At 37.4% G+C, this 24,435-nt stretch overlaps 1 protein-coding gene across 10 annotated transcripts in view; it reads right to left on the reverse strand.

The window, feature by feature from the left end:
- ERC1 (ELKS/RAB6-interacting/CAST family member 1) overlaps positions 1-24,435 on the reverse strand; it is a 304,797-nt gene that overhangs the window by 21,402 nt on the left and 258,960 nt on the right. For 7 of the 10 annotated variants that reach the window (XM_074826139.1, XM_074826142.1, XM_074826138.1 and 4 more), the window contains one exon: positions 12,781-12,882. In XM_074826139.1, the coding sequence (XP_074682240.1) occupies positions 12,781-12,882 (102 nt within the window). Of the gene's footprint in view, positions 1-11,097; positions 11,165-12,780; positions 12,883-24,435 lie in introns of all 10 variants that reach the window. The other 3 variants (XM_074826144.1, XM_074826145.1, XM_074826143.1) reach the window with 1 other exon arrangement.

Genomic DNA, 24,435 nt, shown 5'->3' on the forward strand with positions numbered 1-24,435 from the left:
ATCTCTGATACAAACCCAAATCCTCTCTACGAACTGATAAAGACTTCTGGGAACATATTCCAAAACAAATTCAACTGGGAAATGCAGATTTTTTAATCTTTGAGCATGACAGATGTGAATCTAATTGTAGTTCTGCAAGTCACTGGAGAAAAAAAATGCTTTACAATGGAATTAATATTGCTTCTTCAGTGGTAGTGCTGCTGTTGCTGTACAATGGTCAGCTGAAATATGAGTAACCGTATTTAAAAGCTTTTTATCATAAGAGTCTGCATTTAAATATGTATATATACGCTGCTTAGATAAGAAAAGGTACTTGTAATTGAATGCGGTTGTACCTATCTAAATGTTTGGTCACTTTTACTGGGAACGATGAATACACCTCCTATACAGAGACTGTGGTGTCTAAAAGTTTGTCTGAGCAGTGTCTAATGTAAATACGCAAAAACACGTAGGTGGTTATATGAAAAAGAAAACCAGTGAATGGGTGGTATAAGTGCAGCAGTGTCAATCTGAAACAAATGTGATATTGACTATCCATAGACATCTGTGGAATAAAGTATGGTTTTAATCAATGTGTAACAGGACTTATTCACCACACCACCAGCTTTGAATTATGGGTTCTCCAGGCAGAAGGGCTTGTGACCTAGTCACCTTTCTCCCTGCTAACATTCCCCTTCTTCTCTCAAGGAAGGAACCGCTTTTCTTTGGCAGAACCAAGTAATTCAATTTACTTAGTTAATTTCAGAGAATACCTTCTGAATTTCTATTTAGCAATAAATCTGCAGCTCTCTTTTTCAATAAAGTCTTACATGCACCCCTAAAATCTTGTCTTTTTTTCCAGCCACATCAGTTGATCTTGTAAAAGTTATCTCCTTACACAGCTTGCTTTACTCATCAGAATCATGCATCAACATGCATGTTGATTGTGGATCAACAGCAATAATCTTGTTCTTACAGATATATGCCTATGAGTTCTCTCAGTAAGCAAAAAAAAAAGAAAAAACAGCATCTTCTTGACACAGCAATGTCAATACAAAGCAGCATACATACACCTGGCACTGGCATCACTGCTGTCATACTCCTCTATTAGCTCGACTACCCTGCTTGCACATATGCTGTGTGTATATATTCACTACAGAATCCTAAGAGGCAGAGTAATGCAGATAAGTGGTCTTCATTTTGCAATCAAATAATTCAGTAGATTTTTCTCAACTTACTCATAAATCTTTAAATATTTGAGAAAAATCCCTGGAAGAACAACTATATCAAAAAGTGGGGTCAAAGTAAATAACATGAGGTCAGAATTTCACTGTTCTCATATCAAAGGTGCCACAAAATGTAGATGGAATGAATCTGAAAGTTTCCAAGGAATTAACTAATTTGAGAAATGCTCTAGCTTGCTAGCCTGGTCTATGGACCTTAAGTGTTCTTTGTAGATCCCGCAAAGGCACATAAATAATAAGGAATTCTGAAAAAAACCCAACCAGAACCCCAAAACACCACCAAAGACCCCCTCAAAACTTCAGACTAGACATAACAAATATGTTTGGAAAATAAGTTAAATGGAGGTAACTCTTCATCTCCTATCAATCACATTTTTCATGTGAGAGTGAGAAATCGTATTTTCGAACTTCGTTACATACAGATGCAACTATGCTACCCAGCAAAACCTACTTCCCAAACTACCATTACACAGGAGAAGATGGGCTCAAAGTCTGGGTAAATACATACGTTTCTAAAAAGAAATTATTTCAAGGAGGACCTGACAAATCTAACAAAAGATGGAGTAGATCATAGTGGGTCCTCAGATGCCTCCCTGTATCTGGGTTTTATTGTAGATATTACCGGATGAGAAAATGTTGCTTATATAGCAAAATACCTTATATTGACAGATATGGAAATAAACTAAAATACCAAATGAGATAGTCTGTAAGTATCTGCATGGCAAATTGAATTACGCCTTCTTGCTCGGACCATTTGTGTTTGTTTGGCAACAAATGCAAGGGTTCAACTACAATCATCTTGTAACCATTGAATGCAATGGAGTTTTATGAGGCATGAATTTGGCTCAGAAAGTGCAAAGCTTTCCCAAATTCAGAACAATTTATCACTGATGTCTTCCCTTCATTATTTTAAATGGAAACAGAAGAAAGTTCTCAAAAAGACACTGCCTGACCTCAGTTCAGTTCAACTCAGTTCACTGCTGCACGGAGATGCTTGGTTTCTTCAGAAGACCACAAGACAAAAGCTCAGGGACAGGCTCGGTTTTCTTTAGATTTGTTTTAAAGACAAAAAAATTTATTTAAAACTAACCTTCATCATTTTCTCCTCATAAAGCAAAACAAAACAAAACAACATGCGTGAGGACCTGAAAGAGATTCTGGCTATTTTGACAGAGCTGTCTTACTCAGTTCATTTCTGACAGATTCAATTAGGAAATCTTTTTTATATAGCAAATTCTTTTTGAAATTTTTATACACCATGAACAAATCCCATAGATTAATGATTTCCAGAGTTCACCCTCTTCACCTTGGGAAAAATCCAGACCAGAAAAAAAGAATAGAGAAAACATAAAACAGGGAAAGTAGTTTTGTCATTAGTTCCCTCTGTTTAAATAAAATGTTTTCCCCATATTGTAGGTGAAGCAAAGAATTGCAGCGGTTGGTAGGATTCCTAAAGCACTGAAAATGAGTAGTTAAAAAATATTTTTCTACACAACAAATCCAGAAACGCTTTTTCATGACACTGGCAACTTTTGCTTATATGGGCCGTGGAGCAAAAGCTTGCAGGAAACCACGTGCGGAATAGCAGGGACTACTGTAGATCGGAACTGAAATACACTGGCAGGACTGTGAGAAGCTTGTAACTGGACCATGGGGGAACACAAACATTCAGGAATAAGGTACCTCAGCACAGCTGAAGGGGATGTCTACAAACAGCTGGAATTTTACCTGTTTCATCAATCCCTTACTTTCAAAAGCAAGAGCATTCGCCCAAACCCTCACCCCTAAACATAACTAATTGACTGTGCACACATTGCATCTCTTTCTTCCGTAACAGTCCATATGCTTCTTTCTTAGCCGAGGCAGGGGAGAGAAATCTTTGGCTTAACTGCAAGATGAGATCAGAACATACAAACCGAAATGCTGTTTTGTCTAAGTTTTCTTTTGTCTTCAAGATTTCTTGGGAATCCAGCAACCCATCAGCTTAGTTCTGGAGCAAAACAGGATGGGCAAAGTAGGGCAAGATCTACAGAGAACCTAAAATCTTCCACTTCAGTGTATTAAAATCTCCTTCATTTGACAATTTTGTTCCTGTAAACTGTGTTATCAGATTAAAATTCTGAGTAATAAATTAAATTACAGAAAGTTGTGAAATTGGGTGGTCAGACTTATGATACTGACAATTAGAATATCATCAAGAAAAAAAAGTATTCCCCAAGTGAAAACAGTTTAACTGTTTGCAGCTTGTACATGACACTATGGATTTAAATAGCATTCTCCTGATCAAACCTTTGTTGTTGCAATTACGCAAGTTTTGATTTCACAGAATCCATTACGTTTTATGCTGATTCCTTCTATACAAGAACACAGCAGTTTGAGAATAAGTAAGAACAACCTGCTTATATTTTTAATCCATTCAAGCTTTCTAGCACTTGTTATCTATATAATAGTGAACAAGAAAGCACACACATTCCTTGCTGTACTGTATTTTGTCTATTGCTTCTTCCTATTACAAGGGATAAAAGGAAAACAGTGGCTAATATGCTTTTGTTTGAAAGCAGAACGTTGTAGCACTTGCACTGGCAGACTGTGTCCATGGGAATGCTTATGTATCGGGGACTGCATTCTTCTGTCTCCCTGCTGTCTGTTCCATTACTAATGGAAACCAGAAGGTATTTCTTAAGTAGTCTACCAGAGAACACAGTCAGTGTTTTCCTGTTCAGATGAACTATAACCTCCCTGTCTGCAGGTGACAGGAATCTTTGTCTCGTCCTTCTCTAACACTGGGTCTTCATTCTGCTGTTCTAGCTCTCTACCTGCTACATGACACATTCAAAGCGAAGCCACATTTATCTGTCTTTAGGGATTCTTTTTAGAGTTGTTTGCTCTACATTCAAATGCAAAATCCCATTAATAAATACATCTATTTATAGATATATATACACAGTAATTCTTTTCTATATGTTACATTAAACAATCAGATGTAGTTGGACTGCCCATGGTGAGCCTACTATGAGTTGGAACTGTAAATCCTGACATCTCCATCAGTAATTATGAACTTTACCAGCCAGGAAAATATAACGTCTAGATTGGCTACATGCCCTTATCAGTTTTTATTCTAGTTATATTTCTCTTGAGCTTATTTTCATAGTTAATATGTTGGAAAGCATGTTTGGGCTTGATTCTTTCTCTACTCTAATACTGTTCATCTCCCTCCTCCCTCAGTTTCTTTCCTCCTGACATCTAAAAGGTGCTGGCAGCGACACCCCCAGCTTGGCTACAGCTATTCCTCTTCTGTCTCTATCCTGTCTGTGAGTGCCAGGGCTCAGCTCCCCTATTCTCTATGTCACCAACAGCATATTCATATGTTTGCAGAAGCTTCCGGCCTTGCATGATTGCATTCTGGGGTGTGGACGAGTGCTATGAGAAATCTAAATGGCAGAGTAATTGGGAGATAGTACAGACTATCACACAAGCTGTAAGCAACAACCCTCCTGGAAGTGGTCAGCAACAAAAATGTTTGAGTACAGAATTCCTACTTGCTACAAAGACCAAGCCACTAGTAGAAGATCATATTCAGCTGCAAATCAAAAAAGAAAATAAGACACAGATCTGGAATAATCTCATTTGGTAGAAATGAATGATGGCCTTTTTGCAATTGTTTTGCTGAAAGGCACAAATCTCTACAAAAAGAAACCAGCCATCTGTTTTGAATGTTTTAGAATATAAGTATCTACTTGTGTTTTTCTTTGATCTGTAAGAATAATAGGAAGACAGTGATACAATCCAGTTATACCTCTGTTGTGAGTGCTTAATTCATCCCAGAGCTGCAGATTAAAAAATTCCATCTGGAAATCTTAGTCTTATCATTCTGGGATCAGAAAGAAGACGAACAGTGTATCAAGATCAGTTCTTTTGTGCTCGTAGATATAACATTCTTGGACAGAGAATATATTCTTCAAACATAAAATAGTTATTAAGATAGCAAAATAATAAGAGGTTTTTTTAAAAAAACAAGCTAGCAAGAGAACTGTTTCCAGAAACACGGAAAGGACCAGGAGCAGAAGTTGACATCATTTTAAGGACATCATTCTTCCCTAGGCTGGCCCATCCCAGTCTGACAGTACTTACCAGGTGAAAGATTACATGCCAGTATGGGTATAGACTAAGAGAGAAGACAGAAAGGTGCAGTTTCCAAATTGGAATGGTAGAAGATTCATCATGAAACAAAATATTAAGCATTACTTAAGTTGTTCATTCTACCATAACAGGATTATTACTTACACTAAAGTGAGAAGGTCACTACAAAAGGCTCTCCATTATTCAGAGTTACTACATCCAAAGGAGAATAGGTTATTCTCTGAAAAAAGGGAAAGCTTGAAAAGACTTGAAAACAACAGGTAACTTGTATGATAGCTAAACCAAGATTTTGAATTGTACTTCCTCAGAGCAGTAACTGTCAGCCCATGGACTCTTTGTGTCTCCTTGCCTGAACTTGACAGCACAGTCTTTCAGTTTCACAATTAATGATGACGCCCACATAAGCAGGGCTCCAGAAAAGCAGGGATGGAAAGCAGGTCCTGTGATTAAACAGGACAACTGTATTCAAAGTGCTGACCTTGTAATGATTAATTAGTTGCATCACCTTATTTGAGTGCATGACATTAGGTTTCTTACCAAAGGGTTGCCCATCTGGAAAGTGAGAGTGAGGAGCCCTGGCTGTGACCAGTATGACAAAACAAATCTGGTATCTTACATGTTATTCAGGCCAAGTGATAATGTTTAAATAAAGTAAGATTATTTCATGTAGCTGCCTTCAAATTTTGCCCAGGGTATGTCTCTAAGGCAAGCATAAGACACATTCTTTCACATTGTTTTTACATGTATGAATGAAGAACTGTAACAGACATAACAGATTATTATACACTACACAATTAGTTTGCAGATTTTTAGAGAGGGTAAGAAACGACCCTTCAGAGGTCAAAAGATGACAATGAAGAAGAGGCAGTGGTCTAAAGATCTTTGTTCAGCACGCTGGAATGGCAGCTCCTTGAAATGTTTAACATATGGGTTATTTTCCCTTTTTTGGGAAGGAATAGGTTCTTGGAAGGAAAAATAAGAAGTATTAATAAATTGAGTCAAATAAAAATCTAACATAATTTTGGGAACAAATTCAAAATGAGGTATTCGAGTCACCATCATATCGCTGTAACAACACTATTTTAGAATATTGTGTAATATTACCTAGCACTTACATAGCACTTTTCCCAAGCAGAACTTCCACTTTACAAAAACTTCAGCTCATTTTACAATTAGAGAATTTGAGACAGGGAGAAAGAGAACAAGTGAGTGTGGTTGGAGACGATGCCAGGAAAGAATTTATCTTCTGAATCGTGGTCTAGTACTGTGTCCAGTAAATTACACTGTAATATGAGTCAGGCACGAAAGCTTGGTGTTTTTGACCATCCTGCATGATCTAACAATTAAAAAGACCATATTGAAAATAAATTTATTTAAAAGGCTTATGCAGTCACAGGGTAATCAGTGACAATATTGAGAACCTAAAAGAAGTGTGACAGTAGGATGAGCAGGTCTCTACATGCTGCAAGCATAAGATGTGTCTCGTGGAGAGAAAGATCACATTTGTGCCTGCATAATCATTTGAAAATGGAACTCACCATGAATAAGATACTTAGTTTGCTAAAAAAAATCAGTATATTAACCCAAGCACCAAATAACATAGAAAAGATAGAAAAGACTTACCCCCTCTTTCCACCACAGACATCACCTTTGAAATCTTAAGAGATCTGTTAAACTAATGCTAGTGTCTTCAGCAGTCAACTCACAATAATTACTGCTTCTGTGTTAAAATTTGTCAAACTCAAATATTAAGGAAAAATGTCACAAATAAGAGGCTTTTTGTCTTGCAGTATTTTTACAGTAATACGAACTTGCCAATATTTTCATCATCTTGAAAGATCCCCATTTTTATGCACTCCAGTTCAATGCTAGCTCTTTGACTGTTCCACTGTTACTCTAATAAGCATAAAATTAATTTTCAGATTTTGTTCCTGGAATTCACACACAGCAAAACCAAATGTTTTGCTCCTTAGCAGGCATATCCATGACTTCAGGATTTGTTGGCAACTGTTAATAGAAAATGCTTCCACAGAATGAGTTCAAAAAGCTTGTATAGTGACAGCATCTACTCCAGCTCCTACTGCAAGCCAGAGGCATGGGAGATGGGAAAATGCTCTACAACAGCATGCATACTTAAAAACATGCATACAGTATGTATACATTACATACCAGGATAAATCTCTCAGTTCTCAGAGTTTCAATTCTGCTCTTCCTCTGGTTTTGCCCTTAGCACTTTTATTTTGTCCTTGCTTTTCCCTGTGTCCTTTAATTTGATTGTCTTGCACTCCTCCAACATTTTTTTGTGCTCCTATGCCCTCTGCACCCATTCAACAAAAGCAGTCCTCCTCATTTCTGATGGGCAGAGGTGACACAAGCAGATTTCTGAACCACATCCATACTTTCTCACATCATAGGTAGTGCGGCTGTGTCTCACAAGGAAACTAGATGAATTGTGCGGCTTGGGAAGTTTATGTATGGAAGTTTGGCTTCCTCTTTCCCCCGTATAGCACATACATGGTACATATTTAGAAGAAGATACACACGCATACGCATGTATCCTTTCATATGTATTAGATATCATATAGTTTAAATTTATATTTTTGATAAAAGTGAATAGTAATTAAGCCATTAGCCAGACCATTTTAGCATTTGAGAAAGACAAAGGGGCATCCTCATGAGAAAGCACATTGGAATATACTTGGATACAGAGGAGGATAGAGCTCCATCTGGGGAATAAAAGGAGTCATAAGAAATTCAGACAGCAAGGAAACGTGCCTAAAAAAAAGGCTAGGAAAGACTATTTCAGGATGAAAGATGGTATTTACATTGAACTGTAAACTGAAATGTGAACTACCATTCTCTGAAACTACAGGAAGGGTGCACATGTTTAGAAACAGTGCTCCATTTCAGGGGAGCTATATCTGATAACACTGTCATGTACAGAACTGGCATAATTAAATATTAAATTCAGTCAATTCCAGAATGTTGGAGGGGAAAAGCCTTAAACCCCAAACCATAAAAAGAAAATAATTTAGTTTGCTATTGTACATATTTTGTACATGGCTACACCTTGAGTATTGTGTCCAGTTTTGGGTACCTCAATACGAGAGAGATATTGAGGTGCTGGAGCGAGTGCAGAGGAGGGCAACAAAGCTGGTGAAGGCCTGGAGAATAATCCTATGAGGAGAGATTGAGGGAGCTGGGACTGTTCAGTTTGAGGAAGAGAAGGCTGAGGGGAGACCTCACCACTCTCTACAGCTCCCTGAAAGGACATTGTAGAGAGGTTGGTGCTGGTCTCTTCTCACAGGTCATTAGTGACAGAACAAGAGGGAATGGCTTTGAACTGCAACAGGGGAGGTTCAGACTGGACATTAGGAAAAAATTTTTCACAGAAAGAGTGGTCAGACAGTGGAATAGGCTGCCCAGGGAGCTGGTGGAGTCACCATCCCTGGATGTGTTTAAGGGTCGTTTAGATGAGATGTTGGGGGATATGGTGTAGGGGAGAACTTTGTAGAGTAGGGCTGATGGTTGGACTCGATGATCCCAAGGGTCTTTTCCAACCTGAATGATTCTGTGATTCTGTGATATTTTGACAGTCTCAATTTTATCTCCAGTACGGACCAGAGGTGATTACATACTCATACATAAAGGAACTTTAAAAAACAGTTATCACCAAGTCCTATGCTGTTAGTAATTTTTTTATCATTGTAATACATACATTTAATTTAACACATGCAGGTTAGGGACTCTGTGACTTACAACATCTTCACTTTTACAAAGAGAATTTTTTTGAATGTACACAGAATATCATGGTACTTTGTTGGGAATAACTGGCTTGGGAGTTATCAATCACCATTATACTTTCCCTGTTGATATATGCAAGACAATTTTTAGGCTGACATGTTTCTCAGATGAGATGTGTGTAAGGCAAGGATACTGGCTGCCTCATTATTTTGACTAGGATATTCTGTAACATGCTTTCCCAAGGAAAGTGTCTCAAGTACAAAGTGGAGAGATATGCTGCATTTAATGTGAATTCAGTAAACTAAGAGAAACCACAATTGCATTCATAAAGGTATCAGTAGATGGAAGAGGAAAAACAAGGATCTTTCTGTCAGTGTTTTCTACACAGCCTCCATGTTTGCTGTAGAATGAAAATCAGAACTATTCCTACCTTCATAGTGAGCATCTTCTTCCTTTTCATCATTTACTTACCTGATCTTTCCTGTTTAATTGCTGTGCTTCAGCAGATCTTTACAAGCATTGCCTCTAAAACTTTTAACATTGTATACTAGCACACAACCATTGCACGAGTGGTGATTCAAAAAGAATGTGAAATCAGCAGAGAGTGTAAATTAATGAAGCATGTTATCTATTTTTCCAGAAAAGAGATTTCCTCAGTTCAAACCCCAAGGCATGAAATTCAAGTTTGACACTGCCACAGTTGGATCAAATTTTTCAGATGATTGACTTGAAAAGAGGGATCTTATCTATACAGTCAGACAGACATGTAAGTCTGCAGTTAATTGAGCAAGTACGGAGAGATGAGAGAGTAGTTTATTCTTTCATGAATGTTTTTACAAATCTAATATAAAGTAATAATTTTCAGAAATGTAAGGGTCCAAAATTTCCACAGAAATTTTCAGAAGAGTTTTCTTTCAAAAAAATTGATACGGAAAAATCAAATTCTGAGAAAAACTGCAAAGAAACTCATGAATTTTTTTTTTCTTAAAAGGGTAAGTGAAGAAAGACGTTTCATATAAATTTTTAAAATAGTCATCACATCTCAGTCCTTTAAAATACTTTAAGTACTTCACATAAATTTATTCTGCTTTAAAACTGATACTACAAGGCATAACTATGTACTACACCTAATAATCAATATTTGTCTTTTGTAGCTCGATATCAAGGCTCCTTGTTAGTAAAGGATGTTTTCTTCTTTACTAGAAGGACTCTGTTCTGTCTATTGCCTCCTCTTCTGGAAATGGGGGTTGTTGTGGAGATAATTTGACAGCAGAAAAAAGAAAATTGTGGATGCAGACATAGAGAAACAAAATGTACTTTAAATGACAAATAGCTACCAATTTCTCCCCTACTGTTTTGAGAGAATGAGGGAGATGGAAGGGAGAGAGGCAGGTTAAAGGGATATTCCTGTTTGCCTTCAAATTTACAGAAAATTTGAATTCCTAGTACATATCAAGAATCATCTGTTCTGAGCTGATAAATATCCATGCTAGTTAGGTCAGCATGCACGGCAGCAATCTCGACAGCAGATCTCAACATGCTTAAAACCTTCAGGAGGAACATTATCTTCAGGAGGAACATTATCTTTGAACAAATTCTTTACTAACCAGAATCGAAAAAGCATACATAGATTTGGTTACAGTGCAAACTGCTTTGACAAAGAATCCGACTGAAAACATTTCCTCCATGAAGTCAATGATAAATGATATGAGAGACATTTCCTGTTCTCTCGTATGCATTAAGAGTTTGCTTTGCACAGAAACTCAATTACATGCCCTGAAAAGTTCTCCCCACAACGTCACAGAACAATGACATGATGATTAGAAGAAGAAAATCACAAACTACACATAAACACATGAGAAACACCCTCACGCAGAGACTATGCAAGCAAGGGGAGAGGAGCACAACCAGGTTTCACAAAGCACATGGGAGCGAGATGTGAGAGTGACTGTTGGAAACTTTTCTATTGGCAAGAAAAGTTGATTCTCACCGTTCTGAACAAAATGGCTGAACTAAGAGCATCTGACTGGTTATGCCCAAATACCCTCCTCCTCATCCTAGCGGTGCAGAGGTGGCAATGGGAGAAAAGCCCCAGAGCAGCATGGGAATGAAATAAAGAATTGGTTAGTATTTAAAACACATATGTAAGTACAAATAGTAGTACAAGTGTTTAATTCCTTATGCAATATTCCGAGCCACTTTGAGATAGCTTTTTTTGCTCTCTTGTAGGCTTTGTCAGCTTTTAAAATGCCATTACACAAAGAGAAAGTGCAGTCAGACCCTCCTCCCACGCCCTCCTCCCTACCATCCTCCTCTGCAAGGTCTTTGCAAGAATTTCCTTAAGTGTTTAAATTTTATCTTTTCTTTACATTTTATCTTTTCACTTCATCCATGAATGCTATGCTGCATTCCTTTGCAAGCATGTACTATAGTTACATTCTGGAAATGGCTTCATTTCTTTATAGACTTGCAGTGTAGAAACAACAGATACTCTTAATATTCCCTCCAAATTAAGATTAGGAAAGCCATTTAATTTGCAGTATTAACAATTGCACTCTTCCAAAGAAGGCAAGATCAACATTTTCCAAAAACATTGCAGAAAATTCAAGCCAATCAATTTACAGTTCTTTATTTATCATCTGGAAGAGGGTATTAAAACAAGATGCAAAAGGAAGTTGCTTTGAAAATGAGAATTTTTCTGTTCATTCCTTTGTATATACATACCCTTATTGTTTTCTGATACAGACATTAAAAGAGATTTTTAAAGACCTATTTTTGCAAGGTGAACACATAATTGTTTTTTGCTATTTTCCTCTTGTACCTTACTCACAATTTCTACATTACCACTAGGCTGGTGCTTAAAGGTCTAGAGTGAGATGTTTTCCTTCAGATCTCAACAATTTCTAGATGAGCCAGACGCAAAGAGGAGCACCAAACATTCCTTCACTTTGTCAAGGAAGTGATTAATGATAGCTAACATTTTAATTAAACTGGAATGGGTGAGATTACAATGTGGGATATGCAATTATGTTGGCATTTTCTGTGCTACCCAAGGGATAGGTAATCTCTCTGATACTTATCAAGCACATGGCTGTGCTTTGTAAATGACACAGGAGGCTCCTCACTGCCTTGGAGATGGTAAATTGATTTTCCTTCAGTTCACGGCCCATTGAGTTTGTGAGGGAGCGGTCTGTGCTCATTTGGCACAGAGGCTGGGATTTCCTCATGGGAAATGAAGGAAACTGTTCGTATGCAATCCATAGATCAGAAAGTTGATCCTGGAGCATGATTTCCTGCTACTGAAGACAAGAAACAGCCCTTGACACTCCACATACTCAAGCAGTAAACCTGCGTTACTAAAATCTGAATATGCCAGACAGGACTCCAGTCTTGCACTTTAAGAGAATAATGTTTCTTTCTCCCTGTTCATTGTCTGCCCTATCTTCTCCACCCACTTAATAACAGCTTGGTACTGGGAACTGTTTGTTCACATTTCAGGAGTTTTCAACAGAGCTGACACAACAGCAACATCCATTTCTGGTTTATAACTGCACTTTGGAATGTTATTTTCGTTCCAAGGTACTGCAAGCATGTCAGGGAAAATTACATATGGCTCAAAATAATCAGCCCCCATAGTAAAAATTACTTTAAAAGAGAAAAAGAGACACATTACCTGGTCAGGGGAGGGCTTGTGGTTGGTTTGGTTGGAATGGGATGAGGATTTGAGGTGGTCATCCTCATAGTTGTCAGCCATCAGCTTCATACGGTTCTGAGTCTATTGGGAAAAAAAAAATCATCTCAGTCTACCTTCTAATGTGATCATAGGGACTAAAGAGAATAGGGTATTTATGCTATCCTGTATATCCAAAACCCATACATGGAAAAAATTAAGACATTCATAAAACACTAGTAGGTATACTGTAGAGAATTGGTAAAAACTGGGAGACACATTTCAATCACTTCACTTTGAGGCTAAACTAGTTTTGCAATTAAGTGGCCCATCTGACTTGTACCTACTAAAACTTGTGCTGTACATGTGTGTACAAAGAAACCCATTTCTTCTTATAGACCCTTGGGATTAAGGTTCAAACAGCAGTTTGGAGAACAAGCCAATGAAAACATCAGTTAGGTGTCCCTAGTCAGTTAAAAACCTGCTAAAAGAAAACAGTTTTTTAAAAAAAAGAGTAAACAAGCAGAAAATAGGTTATTACTTAAGAAGTACATTCAGTTTCAATACACAAATCAGTTTTCAATTGATATACCAAACAGTAGGAAAATTCTGAGACTAGTCAGAAAAATGCAAATTATAAAAAAGCCTTCCTGTAAGGAAATTAAGAAGCTAATAAATAAGTCTTTGAGAAGAAAAGGTGACATAATAAAGATTTATAAAATTAAAAACTGCAGACAGTTAAGCAAAGATTTAACAAAATCTGAAAATTTTCTTAGCTTTTCTTCAACTTCTCAGGAAATTTCAAGTTCCAGAGGTTATATAATTTCTAAAAACACAAAATATAAAATAAATTGTGTAAGAATAAATGGAATACCTTACCTTAACTTTACCATTCTAGGTAAGCAATTGCAATAAACATTAAGATACACTACATGACTGCATCTGCAAAGGACAGCGTTAGTAAGATAAAGCCCTTTCATACTATCCTGAAATGAGGTCCCCAAGCACCTACAAACACACACACAAACAAGGAAAGAAATCCACCTGAGCAAAATGTCCCACCTTCCCAGCAGGGCTTACAAAGACCATTCAGGCAGCAATGACACTCTAGGAGTAGCCTAGAAGGAATTACGAAAGAGCTGGGTCTAGGGTCTTGCAAAGTGAAATGCTGTCCCTGTGTCAGCTGTTTTATCACCTAAATTATCTGGGTGCCACTATCATTGGGCACTCACACCTGGAGCAGACCCAAAATGGAGTGATGGCATTTCTCCTCCCCAGCTCGTAAGGTAGACAACGCCCCATTTTGAGCTTTGTGAAATCTTTGTATTCCAAAAAAATAAAAAGGCTAGCCAGACCTATGATAGATATGATACACAGTAAATTATGTAGATAATATTATAAAAATAGCTAGACATATTAAATCATCAGCAATGCACTAAAATTAAATGTCTTAAATGAAAGCTCAAAGGTCACTGTAAAAATGCCAGCTGTTGATTCAATCCCTTCATAACTGCATGGTTTCTCACTGAAAACTCTAATTTTAATGAGCACTCAAAGCTAGAGAATGCAGATTCTACTTGACTGTACTCAGATCATTACAGAGAAGGTCCAGGGTTTGAATCTGGATTTGATTTTGTTTTGGATTAATTTAACAAAAGCTAATAGTAAATTGAGCTTAAGTAATAAGCAATTTAATCATGCAAAATCTTTATATTGTTTGCTCTGTTTTGTCAAACAAGTTTTGAATTCCAAGTCTGACTCATTCATAAATCACTACTTGAAACATGCTACATTAATACTTAAACAAACAGTTCATTGTAAAGGCGCTTACTCCATATTTATTATTTTATTATATTTAAGGTTGGCTCTTTAACAATTTCTTCTTTGCAGTGAGAGCTACTGATTTTAAATGATTTCACATTTCTTTGGAAGTTTGTGGTTTTGATAATAAATAATGACTACTTACACGACTTTCAGGGTGTATGTGGAAAAAATCTATTAAAAAGCAGAAGTTCAGCGGAAAGTTAGTATAGCACATTATAATTTCTGAGAGAAAAAGTAGCTCTTCCCAGAGAGAGGCAGCATGTTTTTATGATATTGCATGAAAAAAACTATGTTAGCGCTAACACAGGAAGAGAAGAATATAAAGATCTAAACATTTAAAGCACAGTATCCCTCACAGAAAATTCTGAAGTGGAATTGAAGAGGTTGTGTACTTATGTCACTTAAGTTCAAGAAGAATAACCTACTATTAATACTTGGCAGGAGGTATGAAAAGAGGCTGAGAGAATTCGGCTGGTTTAGCCTGAAAAAGGGGAGGCTTCTTTAATTACTTGATAGGAGGAAGTAGAGGAGATGAAGCCACACTCCTCCTGGAGGGGACAGGACAAGAGACAAGAAATGTGAACTGGAACACAGAAAATTCTCACTAGAGGTCAGGAAAATTCATTTCATAACAAGGCTGATCAAACACCAGAACAGGCTGCCGAGAGGCTGTGGCATCTTCATCCTTGCAGATACTGAAAATGTGACTGGACAAGGCCTTAAGCAAGCTGCTCTAGTTAGAAATGCTCTCAGCATGTGGTTGGACGCAGAGGTTCACTCCAATCTAAAATATGCTGCAATTATTATTTGGGCTTTTCATCTTCAGATAATTTTATAGCTACCAAGGATGAGGTTTTCAAAAGAAAAGGGAGCTAAGTTCCAAAATTCCTCCTAGTTGCTAAATATGGTTTAGCTGCTAAGCTCCATTACAGCCCTTTGAACATTTTAACCCAGAACAATCTCTACAGCATCCTAATGACGAGAATTGTAAAGGATCAGCTCACCTAGACGAGCATTTTCTATGTTCACCTTTTAATGCAACCTGACCTTCCACTGCTTCTGTTGTTAATCTAAGAGTGCATGTTTGTGATATACAAGTCTTGGCAAGAAAACACCAAAATCAGTATTGTGATTTCAATGCAGGAACTAATTTACACATATATCATTGGAGTTAGGCAAAAATCAAAAGAAGGAAGAAAAGCAGTTTATTTCCTGATGGATGCCACTAAAAATTATTTTCCAATATTGAAATTATAGCTAGGGTTGCAAATATATAATATAATACAGTACAATATAATATACTAATATTTTTCTAATTCTCTATGTCAAACATGGAAATAAGAAGCTTCTGCTTAGGACTGGAATACTAACTAATGAAGTTCTAATTGCAAATTTTTAAAATAACTGGAAATACATGAACTCTGTTTCTCTCCTATTGCTCCTCTCCAGAAAAAAATGTTCAAAAGGATGGAAATTTCTAGAGCATATGGCTGTTGCAATGATTTAAAAACAAACCGTTTACTTTACTGTGGGGAACCACTCCAACATCCTGCAGTCCTGAACTGCTTTGTCATGGTGCTATTATACAATCCGCTCCCACCTTATGAGGTTATGGCTCAGATCCTAGGGCAAACATTTCTACATCACTGTAAAAAGTATGAACAACAAAGTGGTTTAACCACTGTGCCCTGTGAGAAAATAAATGAGCAGTGCAGACAAATCGGTTGTGTTAGGAGTGCTTTTGTCCAAAACCTTCAGAGCTTGTAAGCAGAACTAGTGGTGATAAGAACCGGATGTCAGATCCAAATTTTGCTTAAAAAATACCATGCGCCATTACAGGTACCTTCTTCGTGCACGTGCAGATAAAATGCTAGAACGAAAAAAACAGGACAGAACTCTACAACTCAGTAAATTTCTTGATTTTTTTTCCTGAAGGTTTCTTATTTTTTTTTGACAGAACAGATTCCGTAACCTTATTTCTTGCCCTGTAGTCACACACCCCCTGCAAAACTCCACACCTTGTCAAAGCCCTTAACAATGCTCTTTAGTCTCCCAGTAATCACTGTGCAAAATAACAGTCCCCAACCCTTTAGACTAGTGTCAATCCTCAAAATTACCAAAGAGACATCGCACACTCTAACTGAAAGCCAGGAATGAATGTGGAGAACTTGCCACAGGTGGTCTGCAGACCAGAGTCTGAACCACGGGGCTAAAGCATAACATTTGCAGGGGTATTGTATCTAAAAAAACTCCAACTTTGTCCAGTTATATATTAGACTATACTCTAGTACTATCAGATCTTGCCCACCCTCCCTTTTGTTTCCCCCAGAACTTCTGCAGTTGTCCTTTTGCCTCTCTGACATACTTATTACTGATGTTTTCTTGCCCTATCCCTTGCTACAACAGACAGTTACACTAAAAGAAAAAAGCACCAGGAGGAAATATGAGATAAACTTGTTTTAATCATAAATGTGAATGGTCAGCATCAGCACCTCGTTTAAACATGCTCCCTTTTCTTTTGTTGTTTAGTGGTCCTGCAGGGATTTCATGGTATTTTCACCATGCTTTTTCTGGCTATCATACAGTTTACTTCTGTCTGTATTTTATAATCACTAAATGTTTGGGTAAACAAGAAAATTACCATGGAGTAGACTATTTCTAAAGCAGCCAACACCTGAAAGATTTCATTCCAAATAGCACATGTATAACATTTTAGCTGCCAAAACTGTAGCCATGGTGAATTTTGTTTAAGAATCACTAAAGTTCCTCCTTCATGGATGTACTGCTTCAAAGCATGCTCTCACCTGTAGGTTCCTAAGAGTAAGTTATTCTATGTTCACTGCAGGCTACACTGGTAGCTTGTTTATGTACCTCCACCCTAAGATCAAATTAATAGATTTTATCACAGTTAAATTATTACATGAGAAAAGCCAGAACTGATGCTGATCCACAAAGTGGGGGAGAAAGTCAGAGATATATTCTGGAACATAGCTGGTAAAATCTAGAGGAGTCCTGCCCAGGTCTGACAAACTCTATAGTAGAATTTCACATATAAATTTGAAACTCATAGATTTCACTACAGACATTGTTTATAATATATTTTAGAAAATGTTTTTATTTGAAAGCTTGCATAGATTGCATGTTATAATGAGAATACATACCTTTCTTAAGCATTTCTTCAGGATAGCTAGTGTTCTAGTAACAATTACCCTGGCAAGTTTTTGAAACCAAATTTTATTTGTAGGAATCACACATTTCTCTATCTCTAGAAAAGACCTCTAATAAACAGCAGATACTAGCTCATAAGGTGTGCTTTCTCTATATTAATCTAGTCTGCTTCATACTCTCATTGCAGTAATTTATTCAAAGAGTTCGCATCAAATGTGTTTCTCCACCATGCAACACAGCAGAAACCACGACATCGATGACTACTTTCTCATTTTTTGTAAAATATTTGAGTAGGGTAATTTCTGGCTTTGCTAACCAGTCTAAACAAGCTTTATTAATCCTTTAATGTAGTGTTTAAAAAGCCCCACATTAAGTAAACAATATAATGACTGTACTTGTGACAAATGGGTATGTGGTGGAGACCGTATCAGTGAGTTAAAGGAGTCATCCCATTTCAATCTGAGCTGAATGTTTCACTGGAAGCACACACGTGCAAATGCAACAGTTTAGAAACCTTTTCACCACTAGTAACATAGAAATATAATGGAGAAACTCAGGCCATTATTTTTTTCCTAAGTTGTATGCCAAATTCAGTATCTCCGAAAACAATGTTCTTGCAAAGACTTTCAGATAGTCCTTTTCTATTTGCTGAAAACATGCAGTGAGCCATACTCCCTGTAAATATTCAACCAGCTCCTTGCTGGAATCTGGCTGTCAGAAACGCAGAGAGAATAATCTCTCCTTGCCTGTTATTAGAAAGTGATGCCCTGTGTAACTACCTTGAGTGGATCTATACCTACCCTGAATATACACCTACCTTAAGTGTATACCTACCTTGAGCACAGGGTCTCTGAAAGATTGTTTCAAGTGGTTTATTTTACTCTATGCCTCCTTCCCATTCATGATATTTAATGATCTGGGAGACATTTTTCAAATTTGTAAAGATGGTACATGCTGAGTTGTCACTTTTGTTTGTAAGGTTTAAAAGACACATCATTAGTTAGGTCTGGCTTTCCTTTCGGCTATGTTTAAGATTAGCAGCTGAGATACCTCTATGAGCAGCAAACAAACACAATGTTCAGCTGCATACACATGAAACCCATTCTGGTTACTACAGTTCTGTACATTCTGGAGCCTGTGTTCTTGTGAGCCCACCGAAGAGCACGTGCAGCGTGCAGCTGCTGGGGTTTGTCAAAGCCTGCAGGATTTAACACAGATTCTACCTGAGATAGCGGCTTCTGCAACGACTGTTGGCAATGGTACAACAATGTTACATTATAAAGTGAAAGACTTTATCAGGCCACTTAATTTCTGTGTTTAATTATTTCATTTTTCTGTTCATCTCCCCACATGTGATAATTACAAAGAGACTTCATTCTTGAGAAAAACGTTTGAACTAAACTAAAGGAGGCAGATTATTTAGATATGGCGTTCTCTCCAAGGCTTGACATATGTAGATACATGTGGATGGATTAAAAAAACCCCTTTGAACTGAAATTTCCCCTGTACAGGAATGCGTCCCTTGGAGCTTTACTAGCTCCTCAGGAGATGAACAAATAACTAATTACAGGTTTGCCTAATGGCAAATTTATTGAAATCCATTGCTCTGAATCCTGTATAGAGAAAACTAGCAACACAAAACACAACCTAAATCAGATCTTGGGATTCCTTATTGTGCTATAACACATGAACATTATAGTATGTGTTCCTTTAGCTCTCTTGTACTCTCTTTAGAGATATATCAAGCTGTGTTTAAGACTGACTGATCAGTGGTAATAGAACTGCCTTTCTCTTATTTCTTTCACAAGAGATAGAATCTGCCCAGTCCCAGATTTAAAAGGAAAAAAAAATAAAATCTTTCCTTCTGTCATGGCCAGCTACTCAGAAGCAAACTAAGTACGTTAGTTCTTTGGCATCTTTCCCACTGCATGTAAGGGTCTTCATCAGAAAGCTCAGTAAAGGTGTGTTTTCCTGTATCTCAAAGATGTCTGAGTAAGGGCTGGACTCTGAGAATGTTTACCACCCTATTGTAAACCTAATTTATACTGACTGGGTGGCCTATGCATCAAAAAATCCTTTCAGGGAAGATCAAAAGGACAAATAGTATCCTGTGACAATAGCCTCAAAGAATCCTGGATCCCTCACACTACACAAAACCAAAAAAATTAAGTACTGAAATTGATCTGAAGACAGCATCAGCAAGCAAAATGAGCTGCTGCTCTAGTTCTTAAGATGAAATAACAAAACTGGTTATATTCACCTTCCAGTAGTGATCATATAAAACCTCTATACTCCAGGTTTAAAGTAAGCAGGTAAGTAGTTTTTGTGTTACAAGCCTGCCCTATGGTGCAGTTTGTTAGGGCAAGTCTGATCTCAGTTCCATGTCATGGCAGAGAAGAAATGCCTTACTGCAGCATTTCTTGCCAGAGAATGTAAGATCAGTATCCTTTGCTGCCACATGCCCTGAAAGCAGAAGAGACTCATTTATTTAAATTAGCTGAACAGCAACTGTTTTTTGCTAAATCATGCTGCTATATCCACTCTCATCTATTGTGCTGTCTTCATTGCTTCTTTCACCAGTTAAGAACTGATTTCTTTTGCAGACAGCATGGCTACCCTTGAAGAGCATAGGAGTCCACTTTATTACCCATTTTATGCTGGTTAATGAAATCTGTGTGCTTTGGATTTGTATTCTACATCTTCTAAGCATGGCCTTCAACCCTATAATAATCTCTTTCCCCAGCCTGCCTCCCCCATGGTGTCTCAGGCAAGAGTCAGCTGGGACCAGTGTGAAAGTATGTATGTTCTGAATGGCCAGCCATATGTGTATGCTACAGCCAAACAAAATATATCACAGCTCAATTCTTCTTGCCTTTCCCTGTGTGGGAGCACTACTTGGTTTTTTTTTTTTGCCTCTACCCAGCTGTGGATGTTAATTAAGTTCCTATAAGTTACACAGTTTTTGAGACTTCTTTCCCTCTGTCAAATTTGGTTGAAAGTAGTCAATAAATTGAAAAGTTACTTGGTGGGAGCTAGAGCTCAGCTAAGCAGATGGATAGCGCTGTCATCTAAACTCTTCTTTGGAGGACTTTAGGATAAAAGCTGGTCCGAACCAGCACGTTTTGTTCAAGTTGTAAGAGTTTGGATGTAGTCTCTCAACATATGCTTGCATTAAACGTTGCACAGAAGTGGTGTTTTCTGATACTGCACTCCATGCCTTTCTTTAAGATTCTGGGAGGCCGAATGGCTACGAATCCTTAAGTGAACAGCAGCAAGCCTCTCACGTTTAGTTCATGCGTCTGCTGAATGTTTAATGTACACAGTTTATTCAGTCTCTTTAACTTACTTTTGATACATACCATCAAGGACAACTCAAACAAAAAAGTGAAATGCTACTTCTATAATAACGTGAAAGGAAATACCAGTCTTTTTCACAGACCGCATTACTCAAACTGTTGAAAACTCCTGATTGTACTTCTTTCCTTGCTCATTTCTCCCCTCTCACAGTGCGTTTGTGGGTCCAAGTTAAAAATTTCATCTTATATTTTATCAATTGGGAGAAAATCAAAGACAAAAAAGCAGCGAGAAAAACAAGCTGAAATGTACTTCGGAGCATAAACACACCCTGAAAACTTTGACAGGTTGATGATATGTGTGTTTTACAAAACAAAATGTAAAAGATATCTCAGGTTATGCTAAGGTTGGAAATGCGTTTCAACATTACAACGAGCCTGTGATTACTTTAAACTTGTGCAATTTAAGCACCAACATTAAGCACCAGAGATAAGGTTAGTCTTACAAAATCTATACATATCTGAAGACAAAACTCCTAAATTACCTACATCATATCCCATACAACAGGCAAGTATTTTTATCAAAAATAGAACAGGCTTTATTTGTCATAGTTGATGGGACTCCTTCTGTTTTGTTATGACTATTTACTTGAAGTTTCTCCTTCCCTTTTCACTTCAGCTTCACTCCACACCCTGCTCATCTTACTCTCATCTGTCTTACTCTGTTCCTCTTTCTTTTGTTATTCTATTTGGTTCTCCTTTACCACATAAATCCACTTGCATACGCTCAGCTTCACAAACCTGACTGTATAACACAACTTCCTTAGTCGCTCTGCTTTTGTCTCTTAGTCTTTCTCCTAGTGCGAAATCAGAAAGTTTCTCAGTTCAGTGATACCTATGAAAACTGATTAGCAAAATCTCATCTAGGAATTCACATACAAGATGCATCCTACTGTAAAATCTTAAAACCTTTGTCATGTTCCCCTGCTTTGACAAAATCATTAGTAGGCCATCTGCTCACATATATCTACATACACCTTTCCTAGTTGATGTAATTTGGAATTTTTCAAATCTTTGTCTATTGTGACTGTATCTCTACAATAAATAAAAGCATTCCTTTACCCAGGTATTTTTATTTTTGGAAGGTAATACCAGTGTTTTTACCACAGTTCTTTTAGCCTTACATATTTTTATTGTTATGTGATTCACCACTTCAATTACAATGGCCTGCAGCTTCAAAAAGTTGTTAATATGAACTCCCCTCTATACATGCTGTTCTTGGCAAAAAAATGTAGTTATGTACAGATACAAATTCCTAGATGCTAAAGTGATGTGAGCTGCTCAGTCTCATCTCAGCACAGACTGTCTGTCACTGCCCAGAACCTAGCTCTGGGTGTATACATGAATGTGTCTGTGTCTACATGATATAAACAGTGTTGATAGCAACTTTAAAAAAAATCCCAATGAAACCTCAAGACTATTTATGCTTGTTCTGAAATTAATTTTAAAAGCTGTTGCATATAAAAGAAAAAGAAAACCAATATTATTCTTTTTCTGCCTCACTTTCATCTTTGAATTTAGACAAAATCCTCCACGGTAACTGCTGGAGGGAAGAGTTGAAAGGGCATTTCCTTTGACAACCAACAGAGCTTTGCTGCCCCAAACTAAATTAAAGCTAAGAATTTTCTCTGTATGGCCAATTATTAGGGTTGACATCCATGTAGAAGAGCACTGCTTCATAAGATCTATACAAACACACAGACATTACATTCCTGTCTGTCCACACCATCTGTGCGTGTGGTCTGCAGACACAGGATTCCTGTCCATCCACACTGTCCCAGTGTTTGGTCCACAGAGGCAGGATTCCTGCCCCAGCACACAGCAGCACATGTGCAGTACAGAGTTGGACAGATGATTCCTGTCCATTTGCCCTGCTCCTGTATGCAGTACACAAGCAAGGAGGATCACAATAAACCAACATATTTTTTTTTCCTTTTTCTTCCTGCAGAGGTTGATTTTTCCTATTAAGTCTCCATCAAAGCTTAGATAACAGTACTAGCTGGAAAGACTGAAGAAACATTCAGGTTTTCTACTCTATTTGTGCCAAAATTGTTGGCTGACAATAGAGGACTACCTGGTTTTGGTAATCAGAAAAGGATGGAAGAGAGGAGGAAGAGACATCAAGAATTCTTTTCATCATCTGGTAGCGATAAAAAGGATAGAAATGGACAATAAGGAACTAGTCTTAGTCTGCACTTCCCACTCTGTGGATCCTTCCCACCAAATCTGTGATACCTTCATTTTCCAGTCCAGAAGAACATACTGATATCTTGCCTGTCTCTCTATGAGATATGGAAGAGACTTGAAAGCTGCACAAAATGAAGACAAAATGTGTGTATACACAAAATGTGTGCATAAATAAGTATATTTCCCCTTAAAAAAAAAAAAAAGAAAAAAACCCTAGAATGAGAAGGTACAGTACTTATTACTTCCACAGAGCAAATGAACCCAAGCAGTCTTCCAAGTTTTAAACAACTTATGTATGTGTGTGTTCTTAAGGATCACTATATTGCTTTTATTATTTTTTCAATACCATTAATGTCAGCAGTTGGCAGAAGTTTGGGTTGCTAGCTGTAATAAAGGAGGTGAAGCCAAGGTTACATCTACTAGTGCTGTGGAGATGGAGGGCGCACTGGCTTGGTATCAGAAATTACAGTCACGTTTCAGGTTAATGTGAAAAAAGTGATAAAAATAATTTCTTAAACTATTAAAAGGATTAAGTGTGGTACAACAGTGAAATTGAATGTTTAAAAAAGTTAAGTTTCGCCCCAGATAAAAATCCACTGTAAAAACAAGAGATACCTAGGTTGTTCAGATCCTAGGAAGAACTTGGCTGGAGTCAGCTGTGAGAGCTCAATTTATTTTTTTTTTACTCAACTACAGGAAATATTTGTATTCACACCAAGACAGAGAGAAATTGGTGGTAAACAGAAAGAAAGAGAACAAAAGACTAAGTTCTGTGACTGTAAAGTTGTGCTCAAACAAAGAGAACAAAACCCCTAATAAAATGGCTACCCCTTAACTAGTGCTGTATTGAAGGTAAAAGATCATTACTTCCCCCAGGCACCAGTACTGTGACCAGAGTTTAATATATATTTGTAGACTAAAGCTTTATGGCAGTTGAGAGACTAATATTCACCTACACTACTGACAACCTAAAATTATGCAACATGTTATTGCAAAGGTAAATTTACTCATATTTGAAACTGAGCGTGCTTGACCGTTGATCTTATATCCACATTATAAATGTTTGATTATGCCAAGTAAAATCAGACAGCAATCTTTTGATAACTGAGTTTGAGACTTATTTTGT

The sequence above is a fragment of the Strix aluco genome, chromosome 5, assembly GCF_031877795.1.
Source record: "Strix aluco isolate bStrAlu1 chromosome 5, bStrAlu1.hap1, whole genome shotgun sequence".
NCBI lineage: Eukaryota > Metazoa > Chordata > Aves > Strigiformes > Strigidae > Strix > Strix aluco.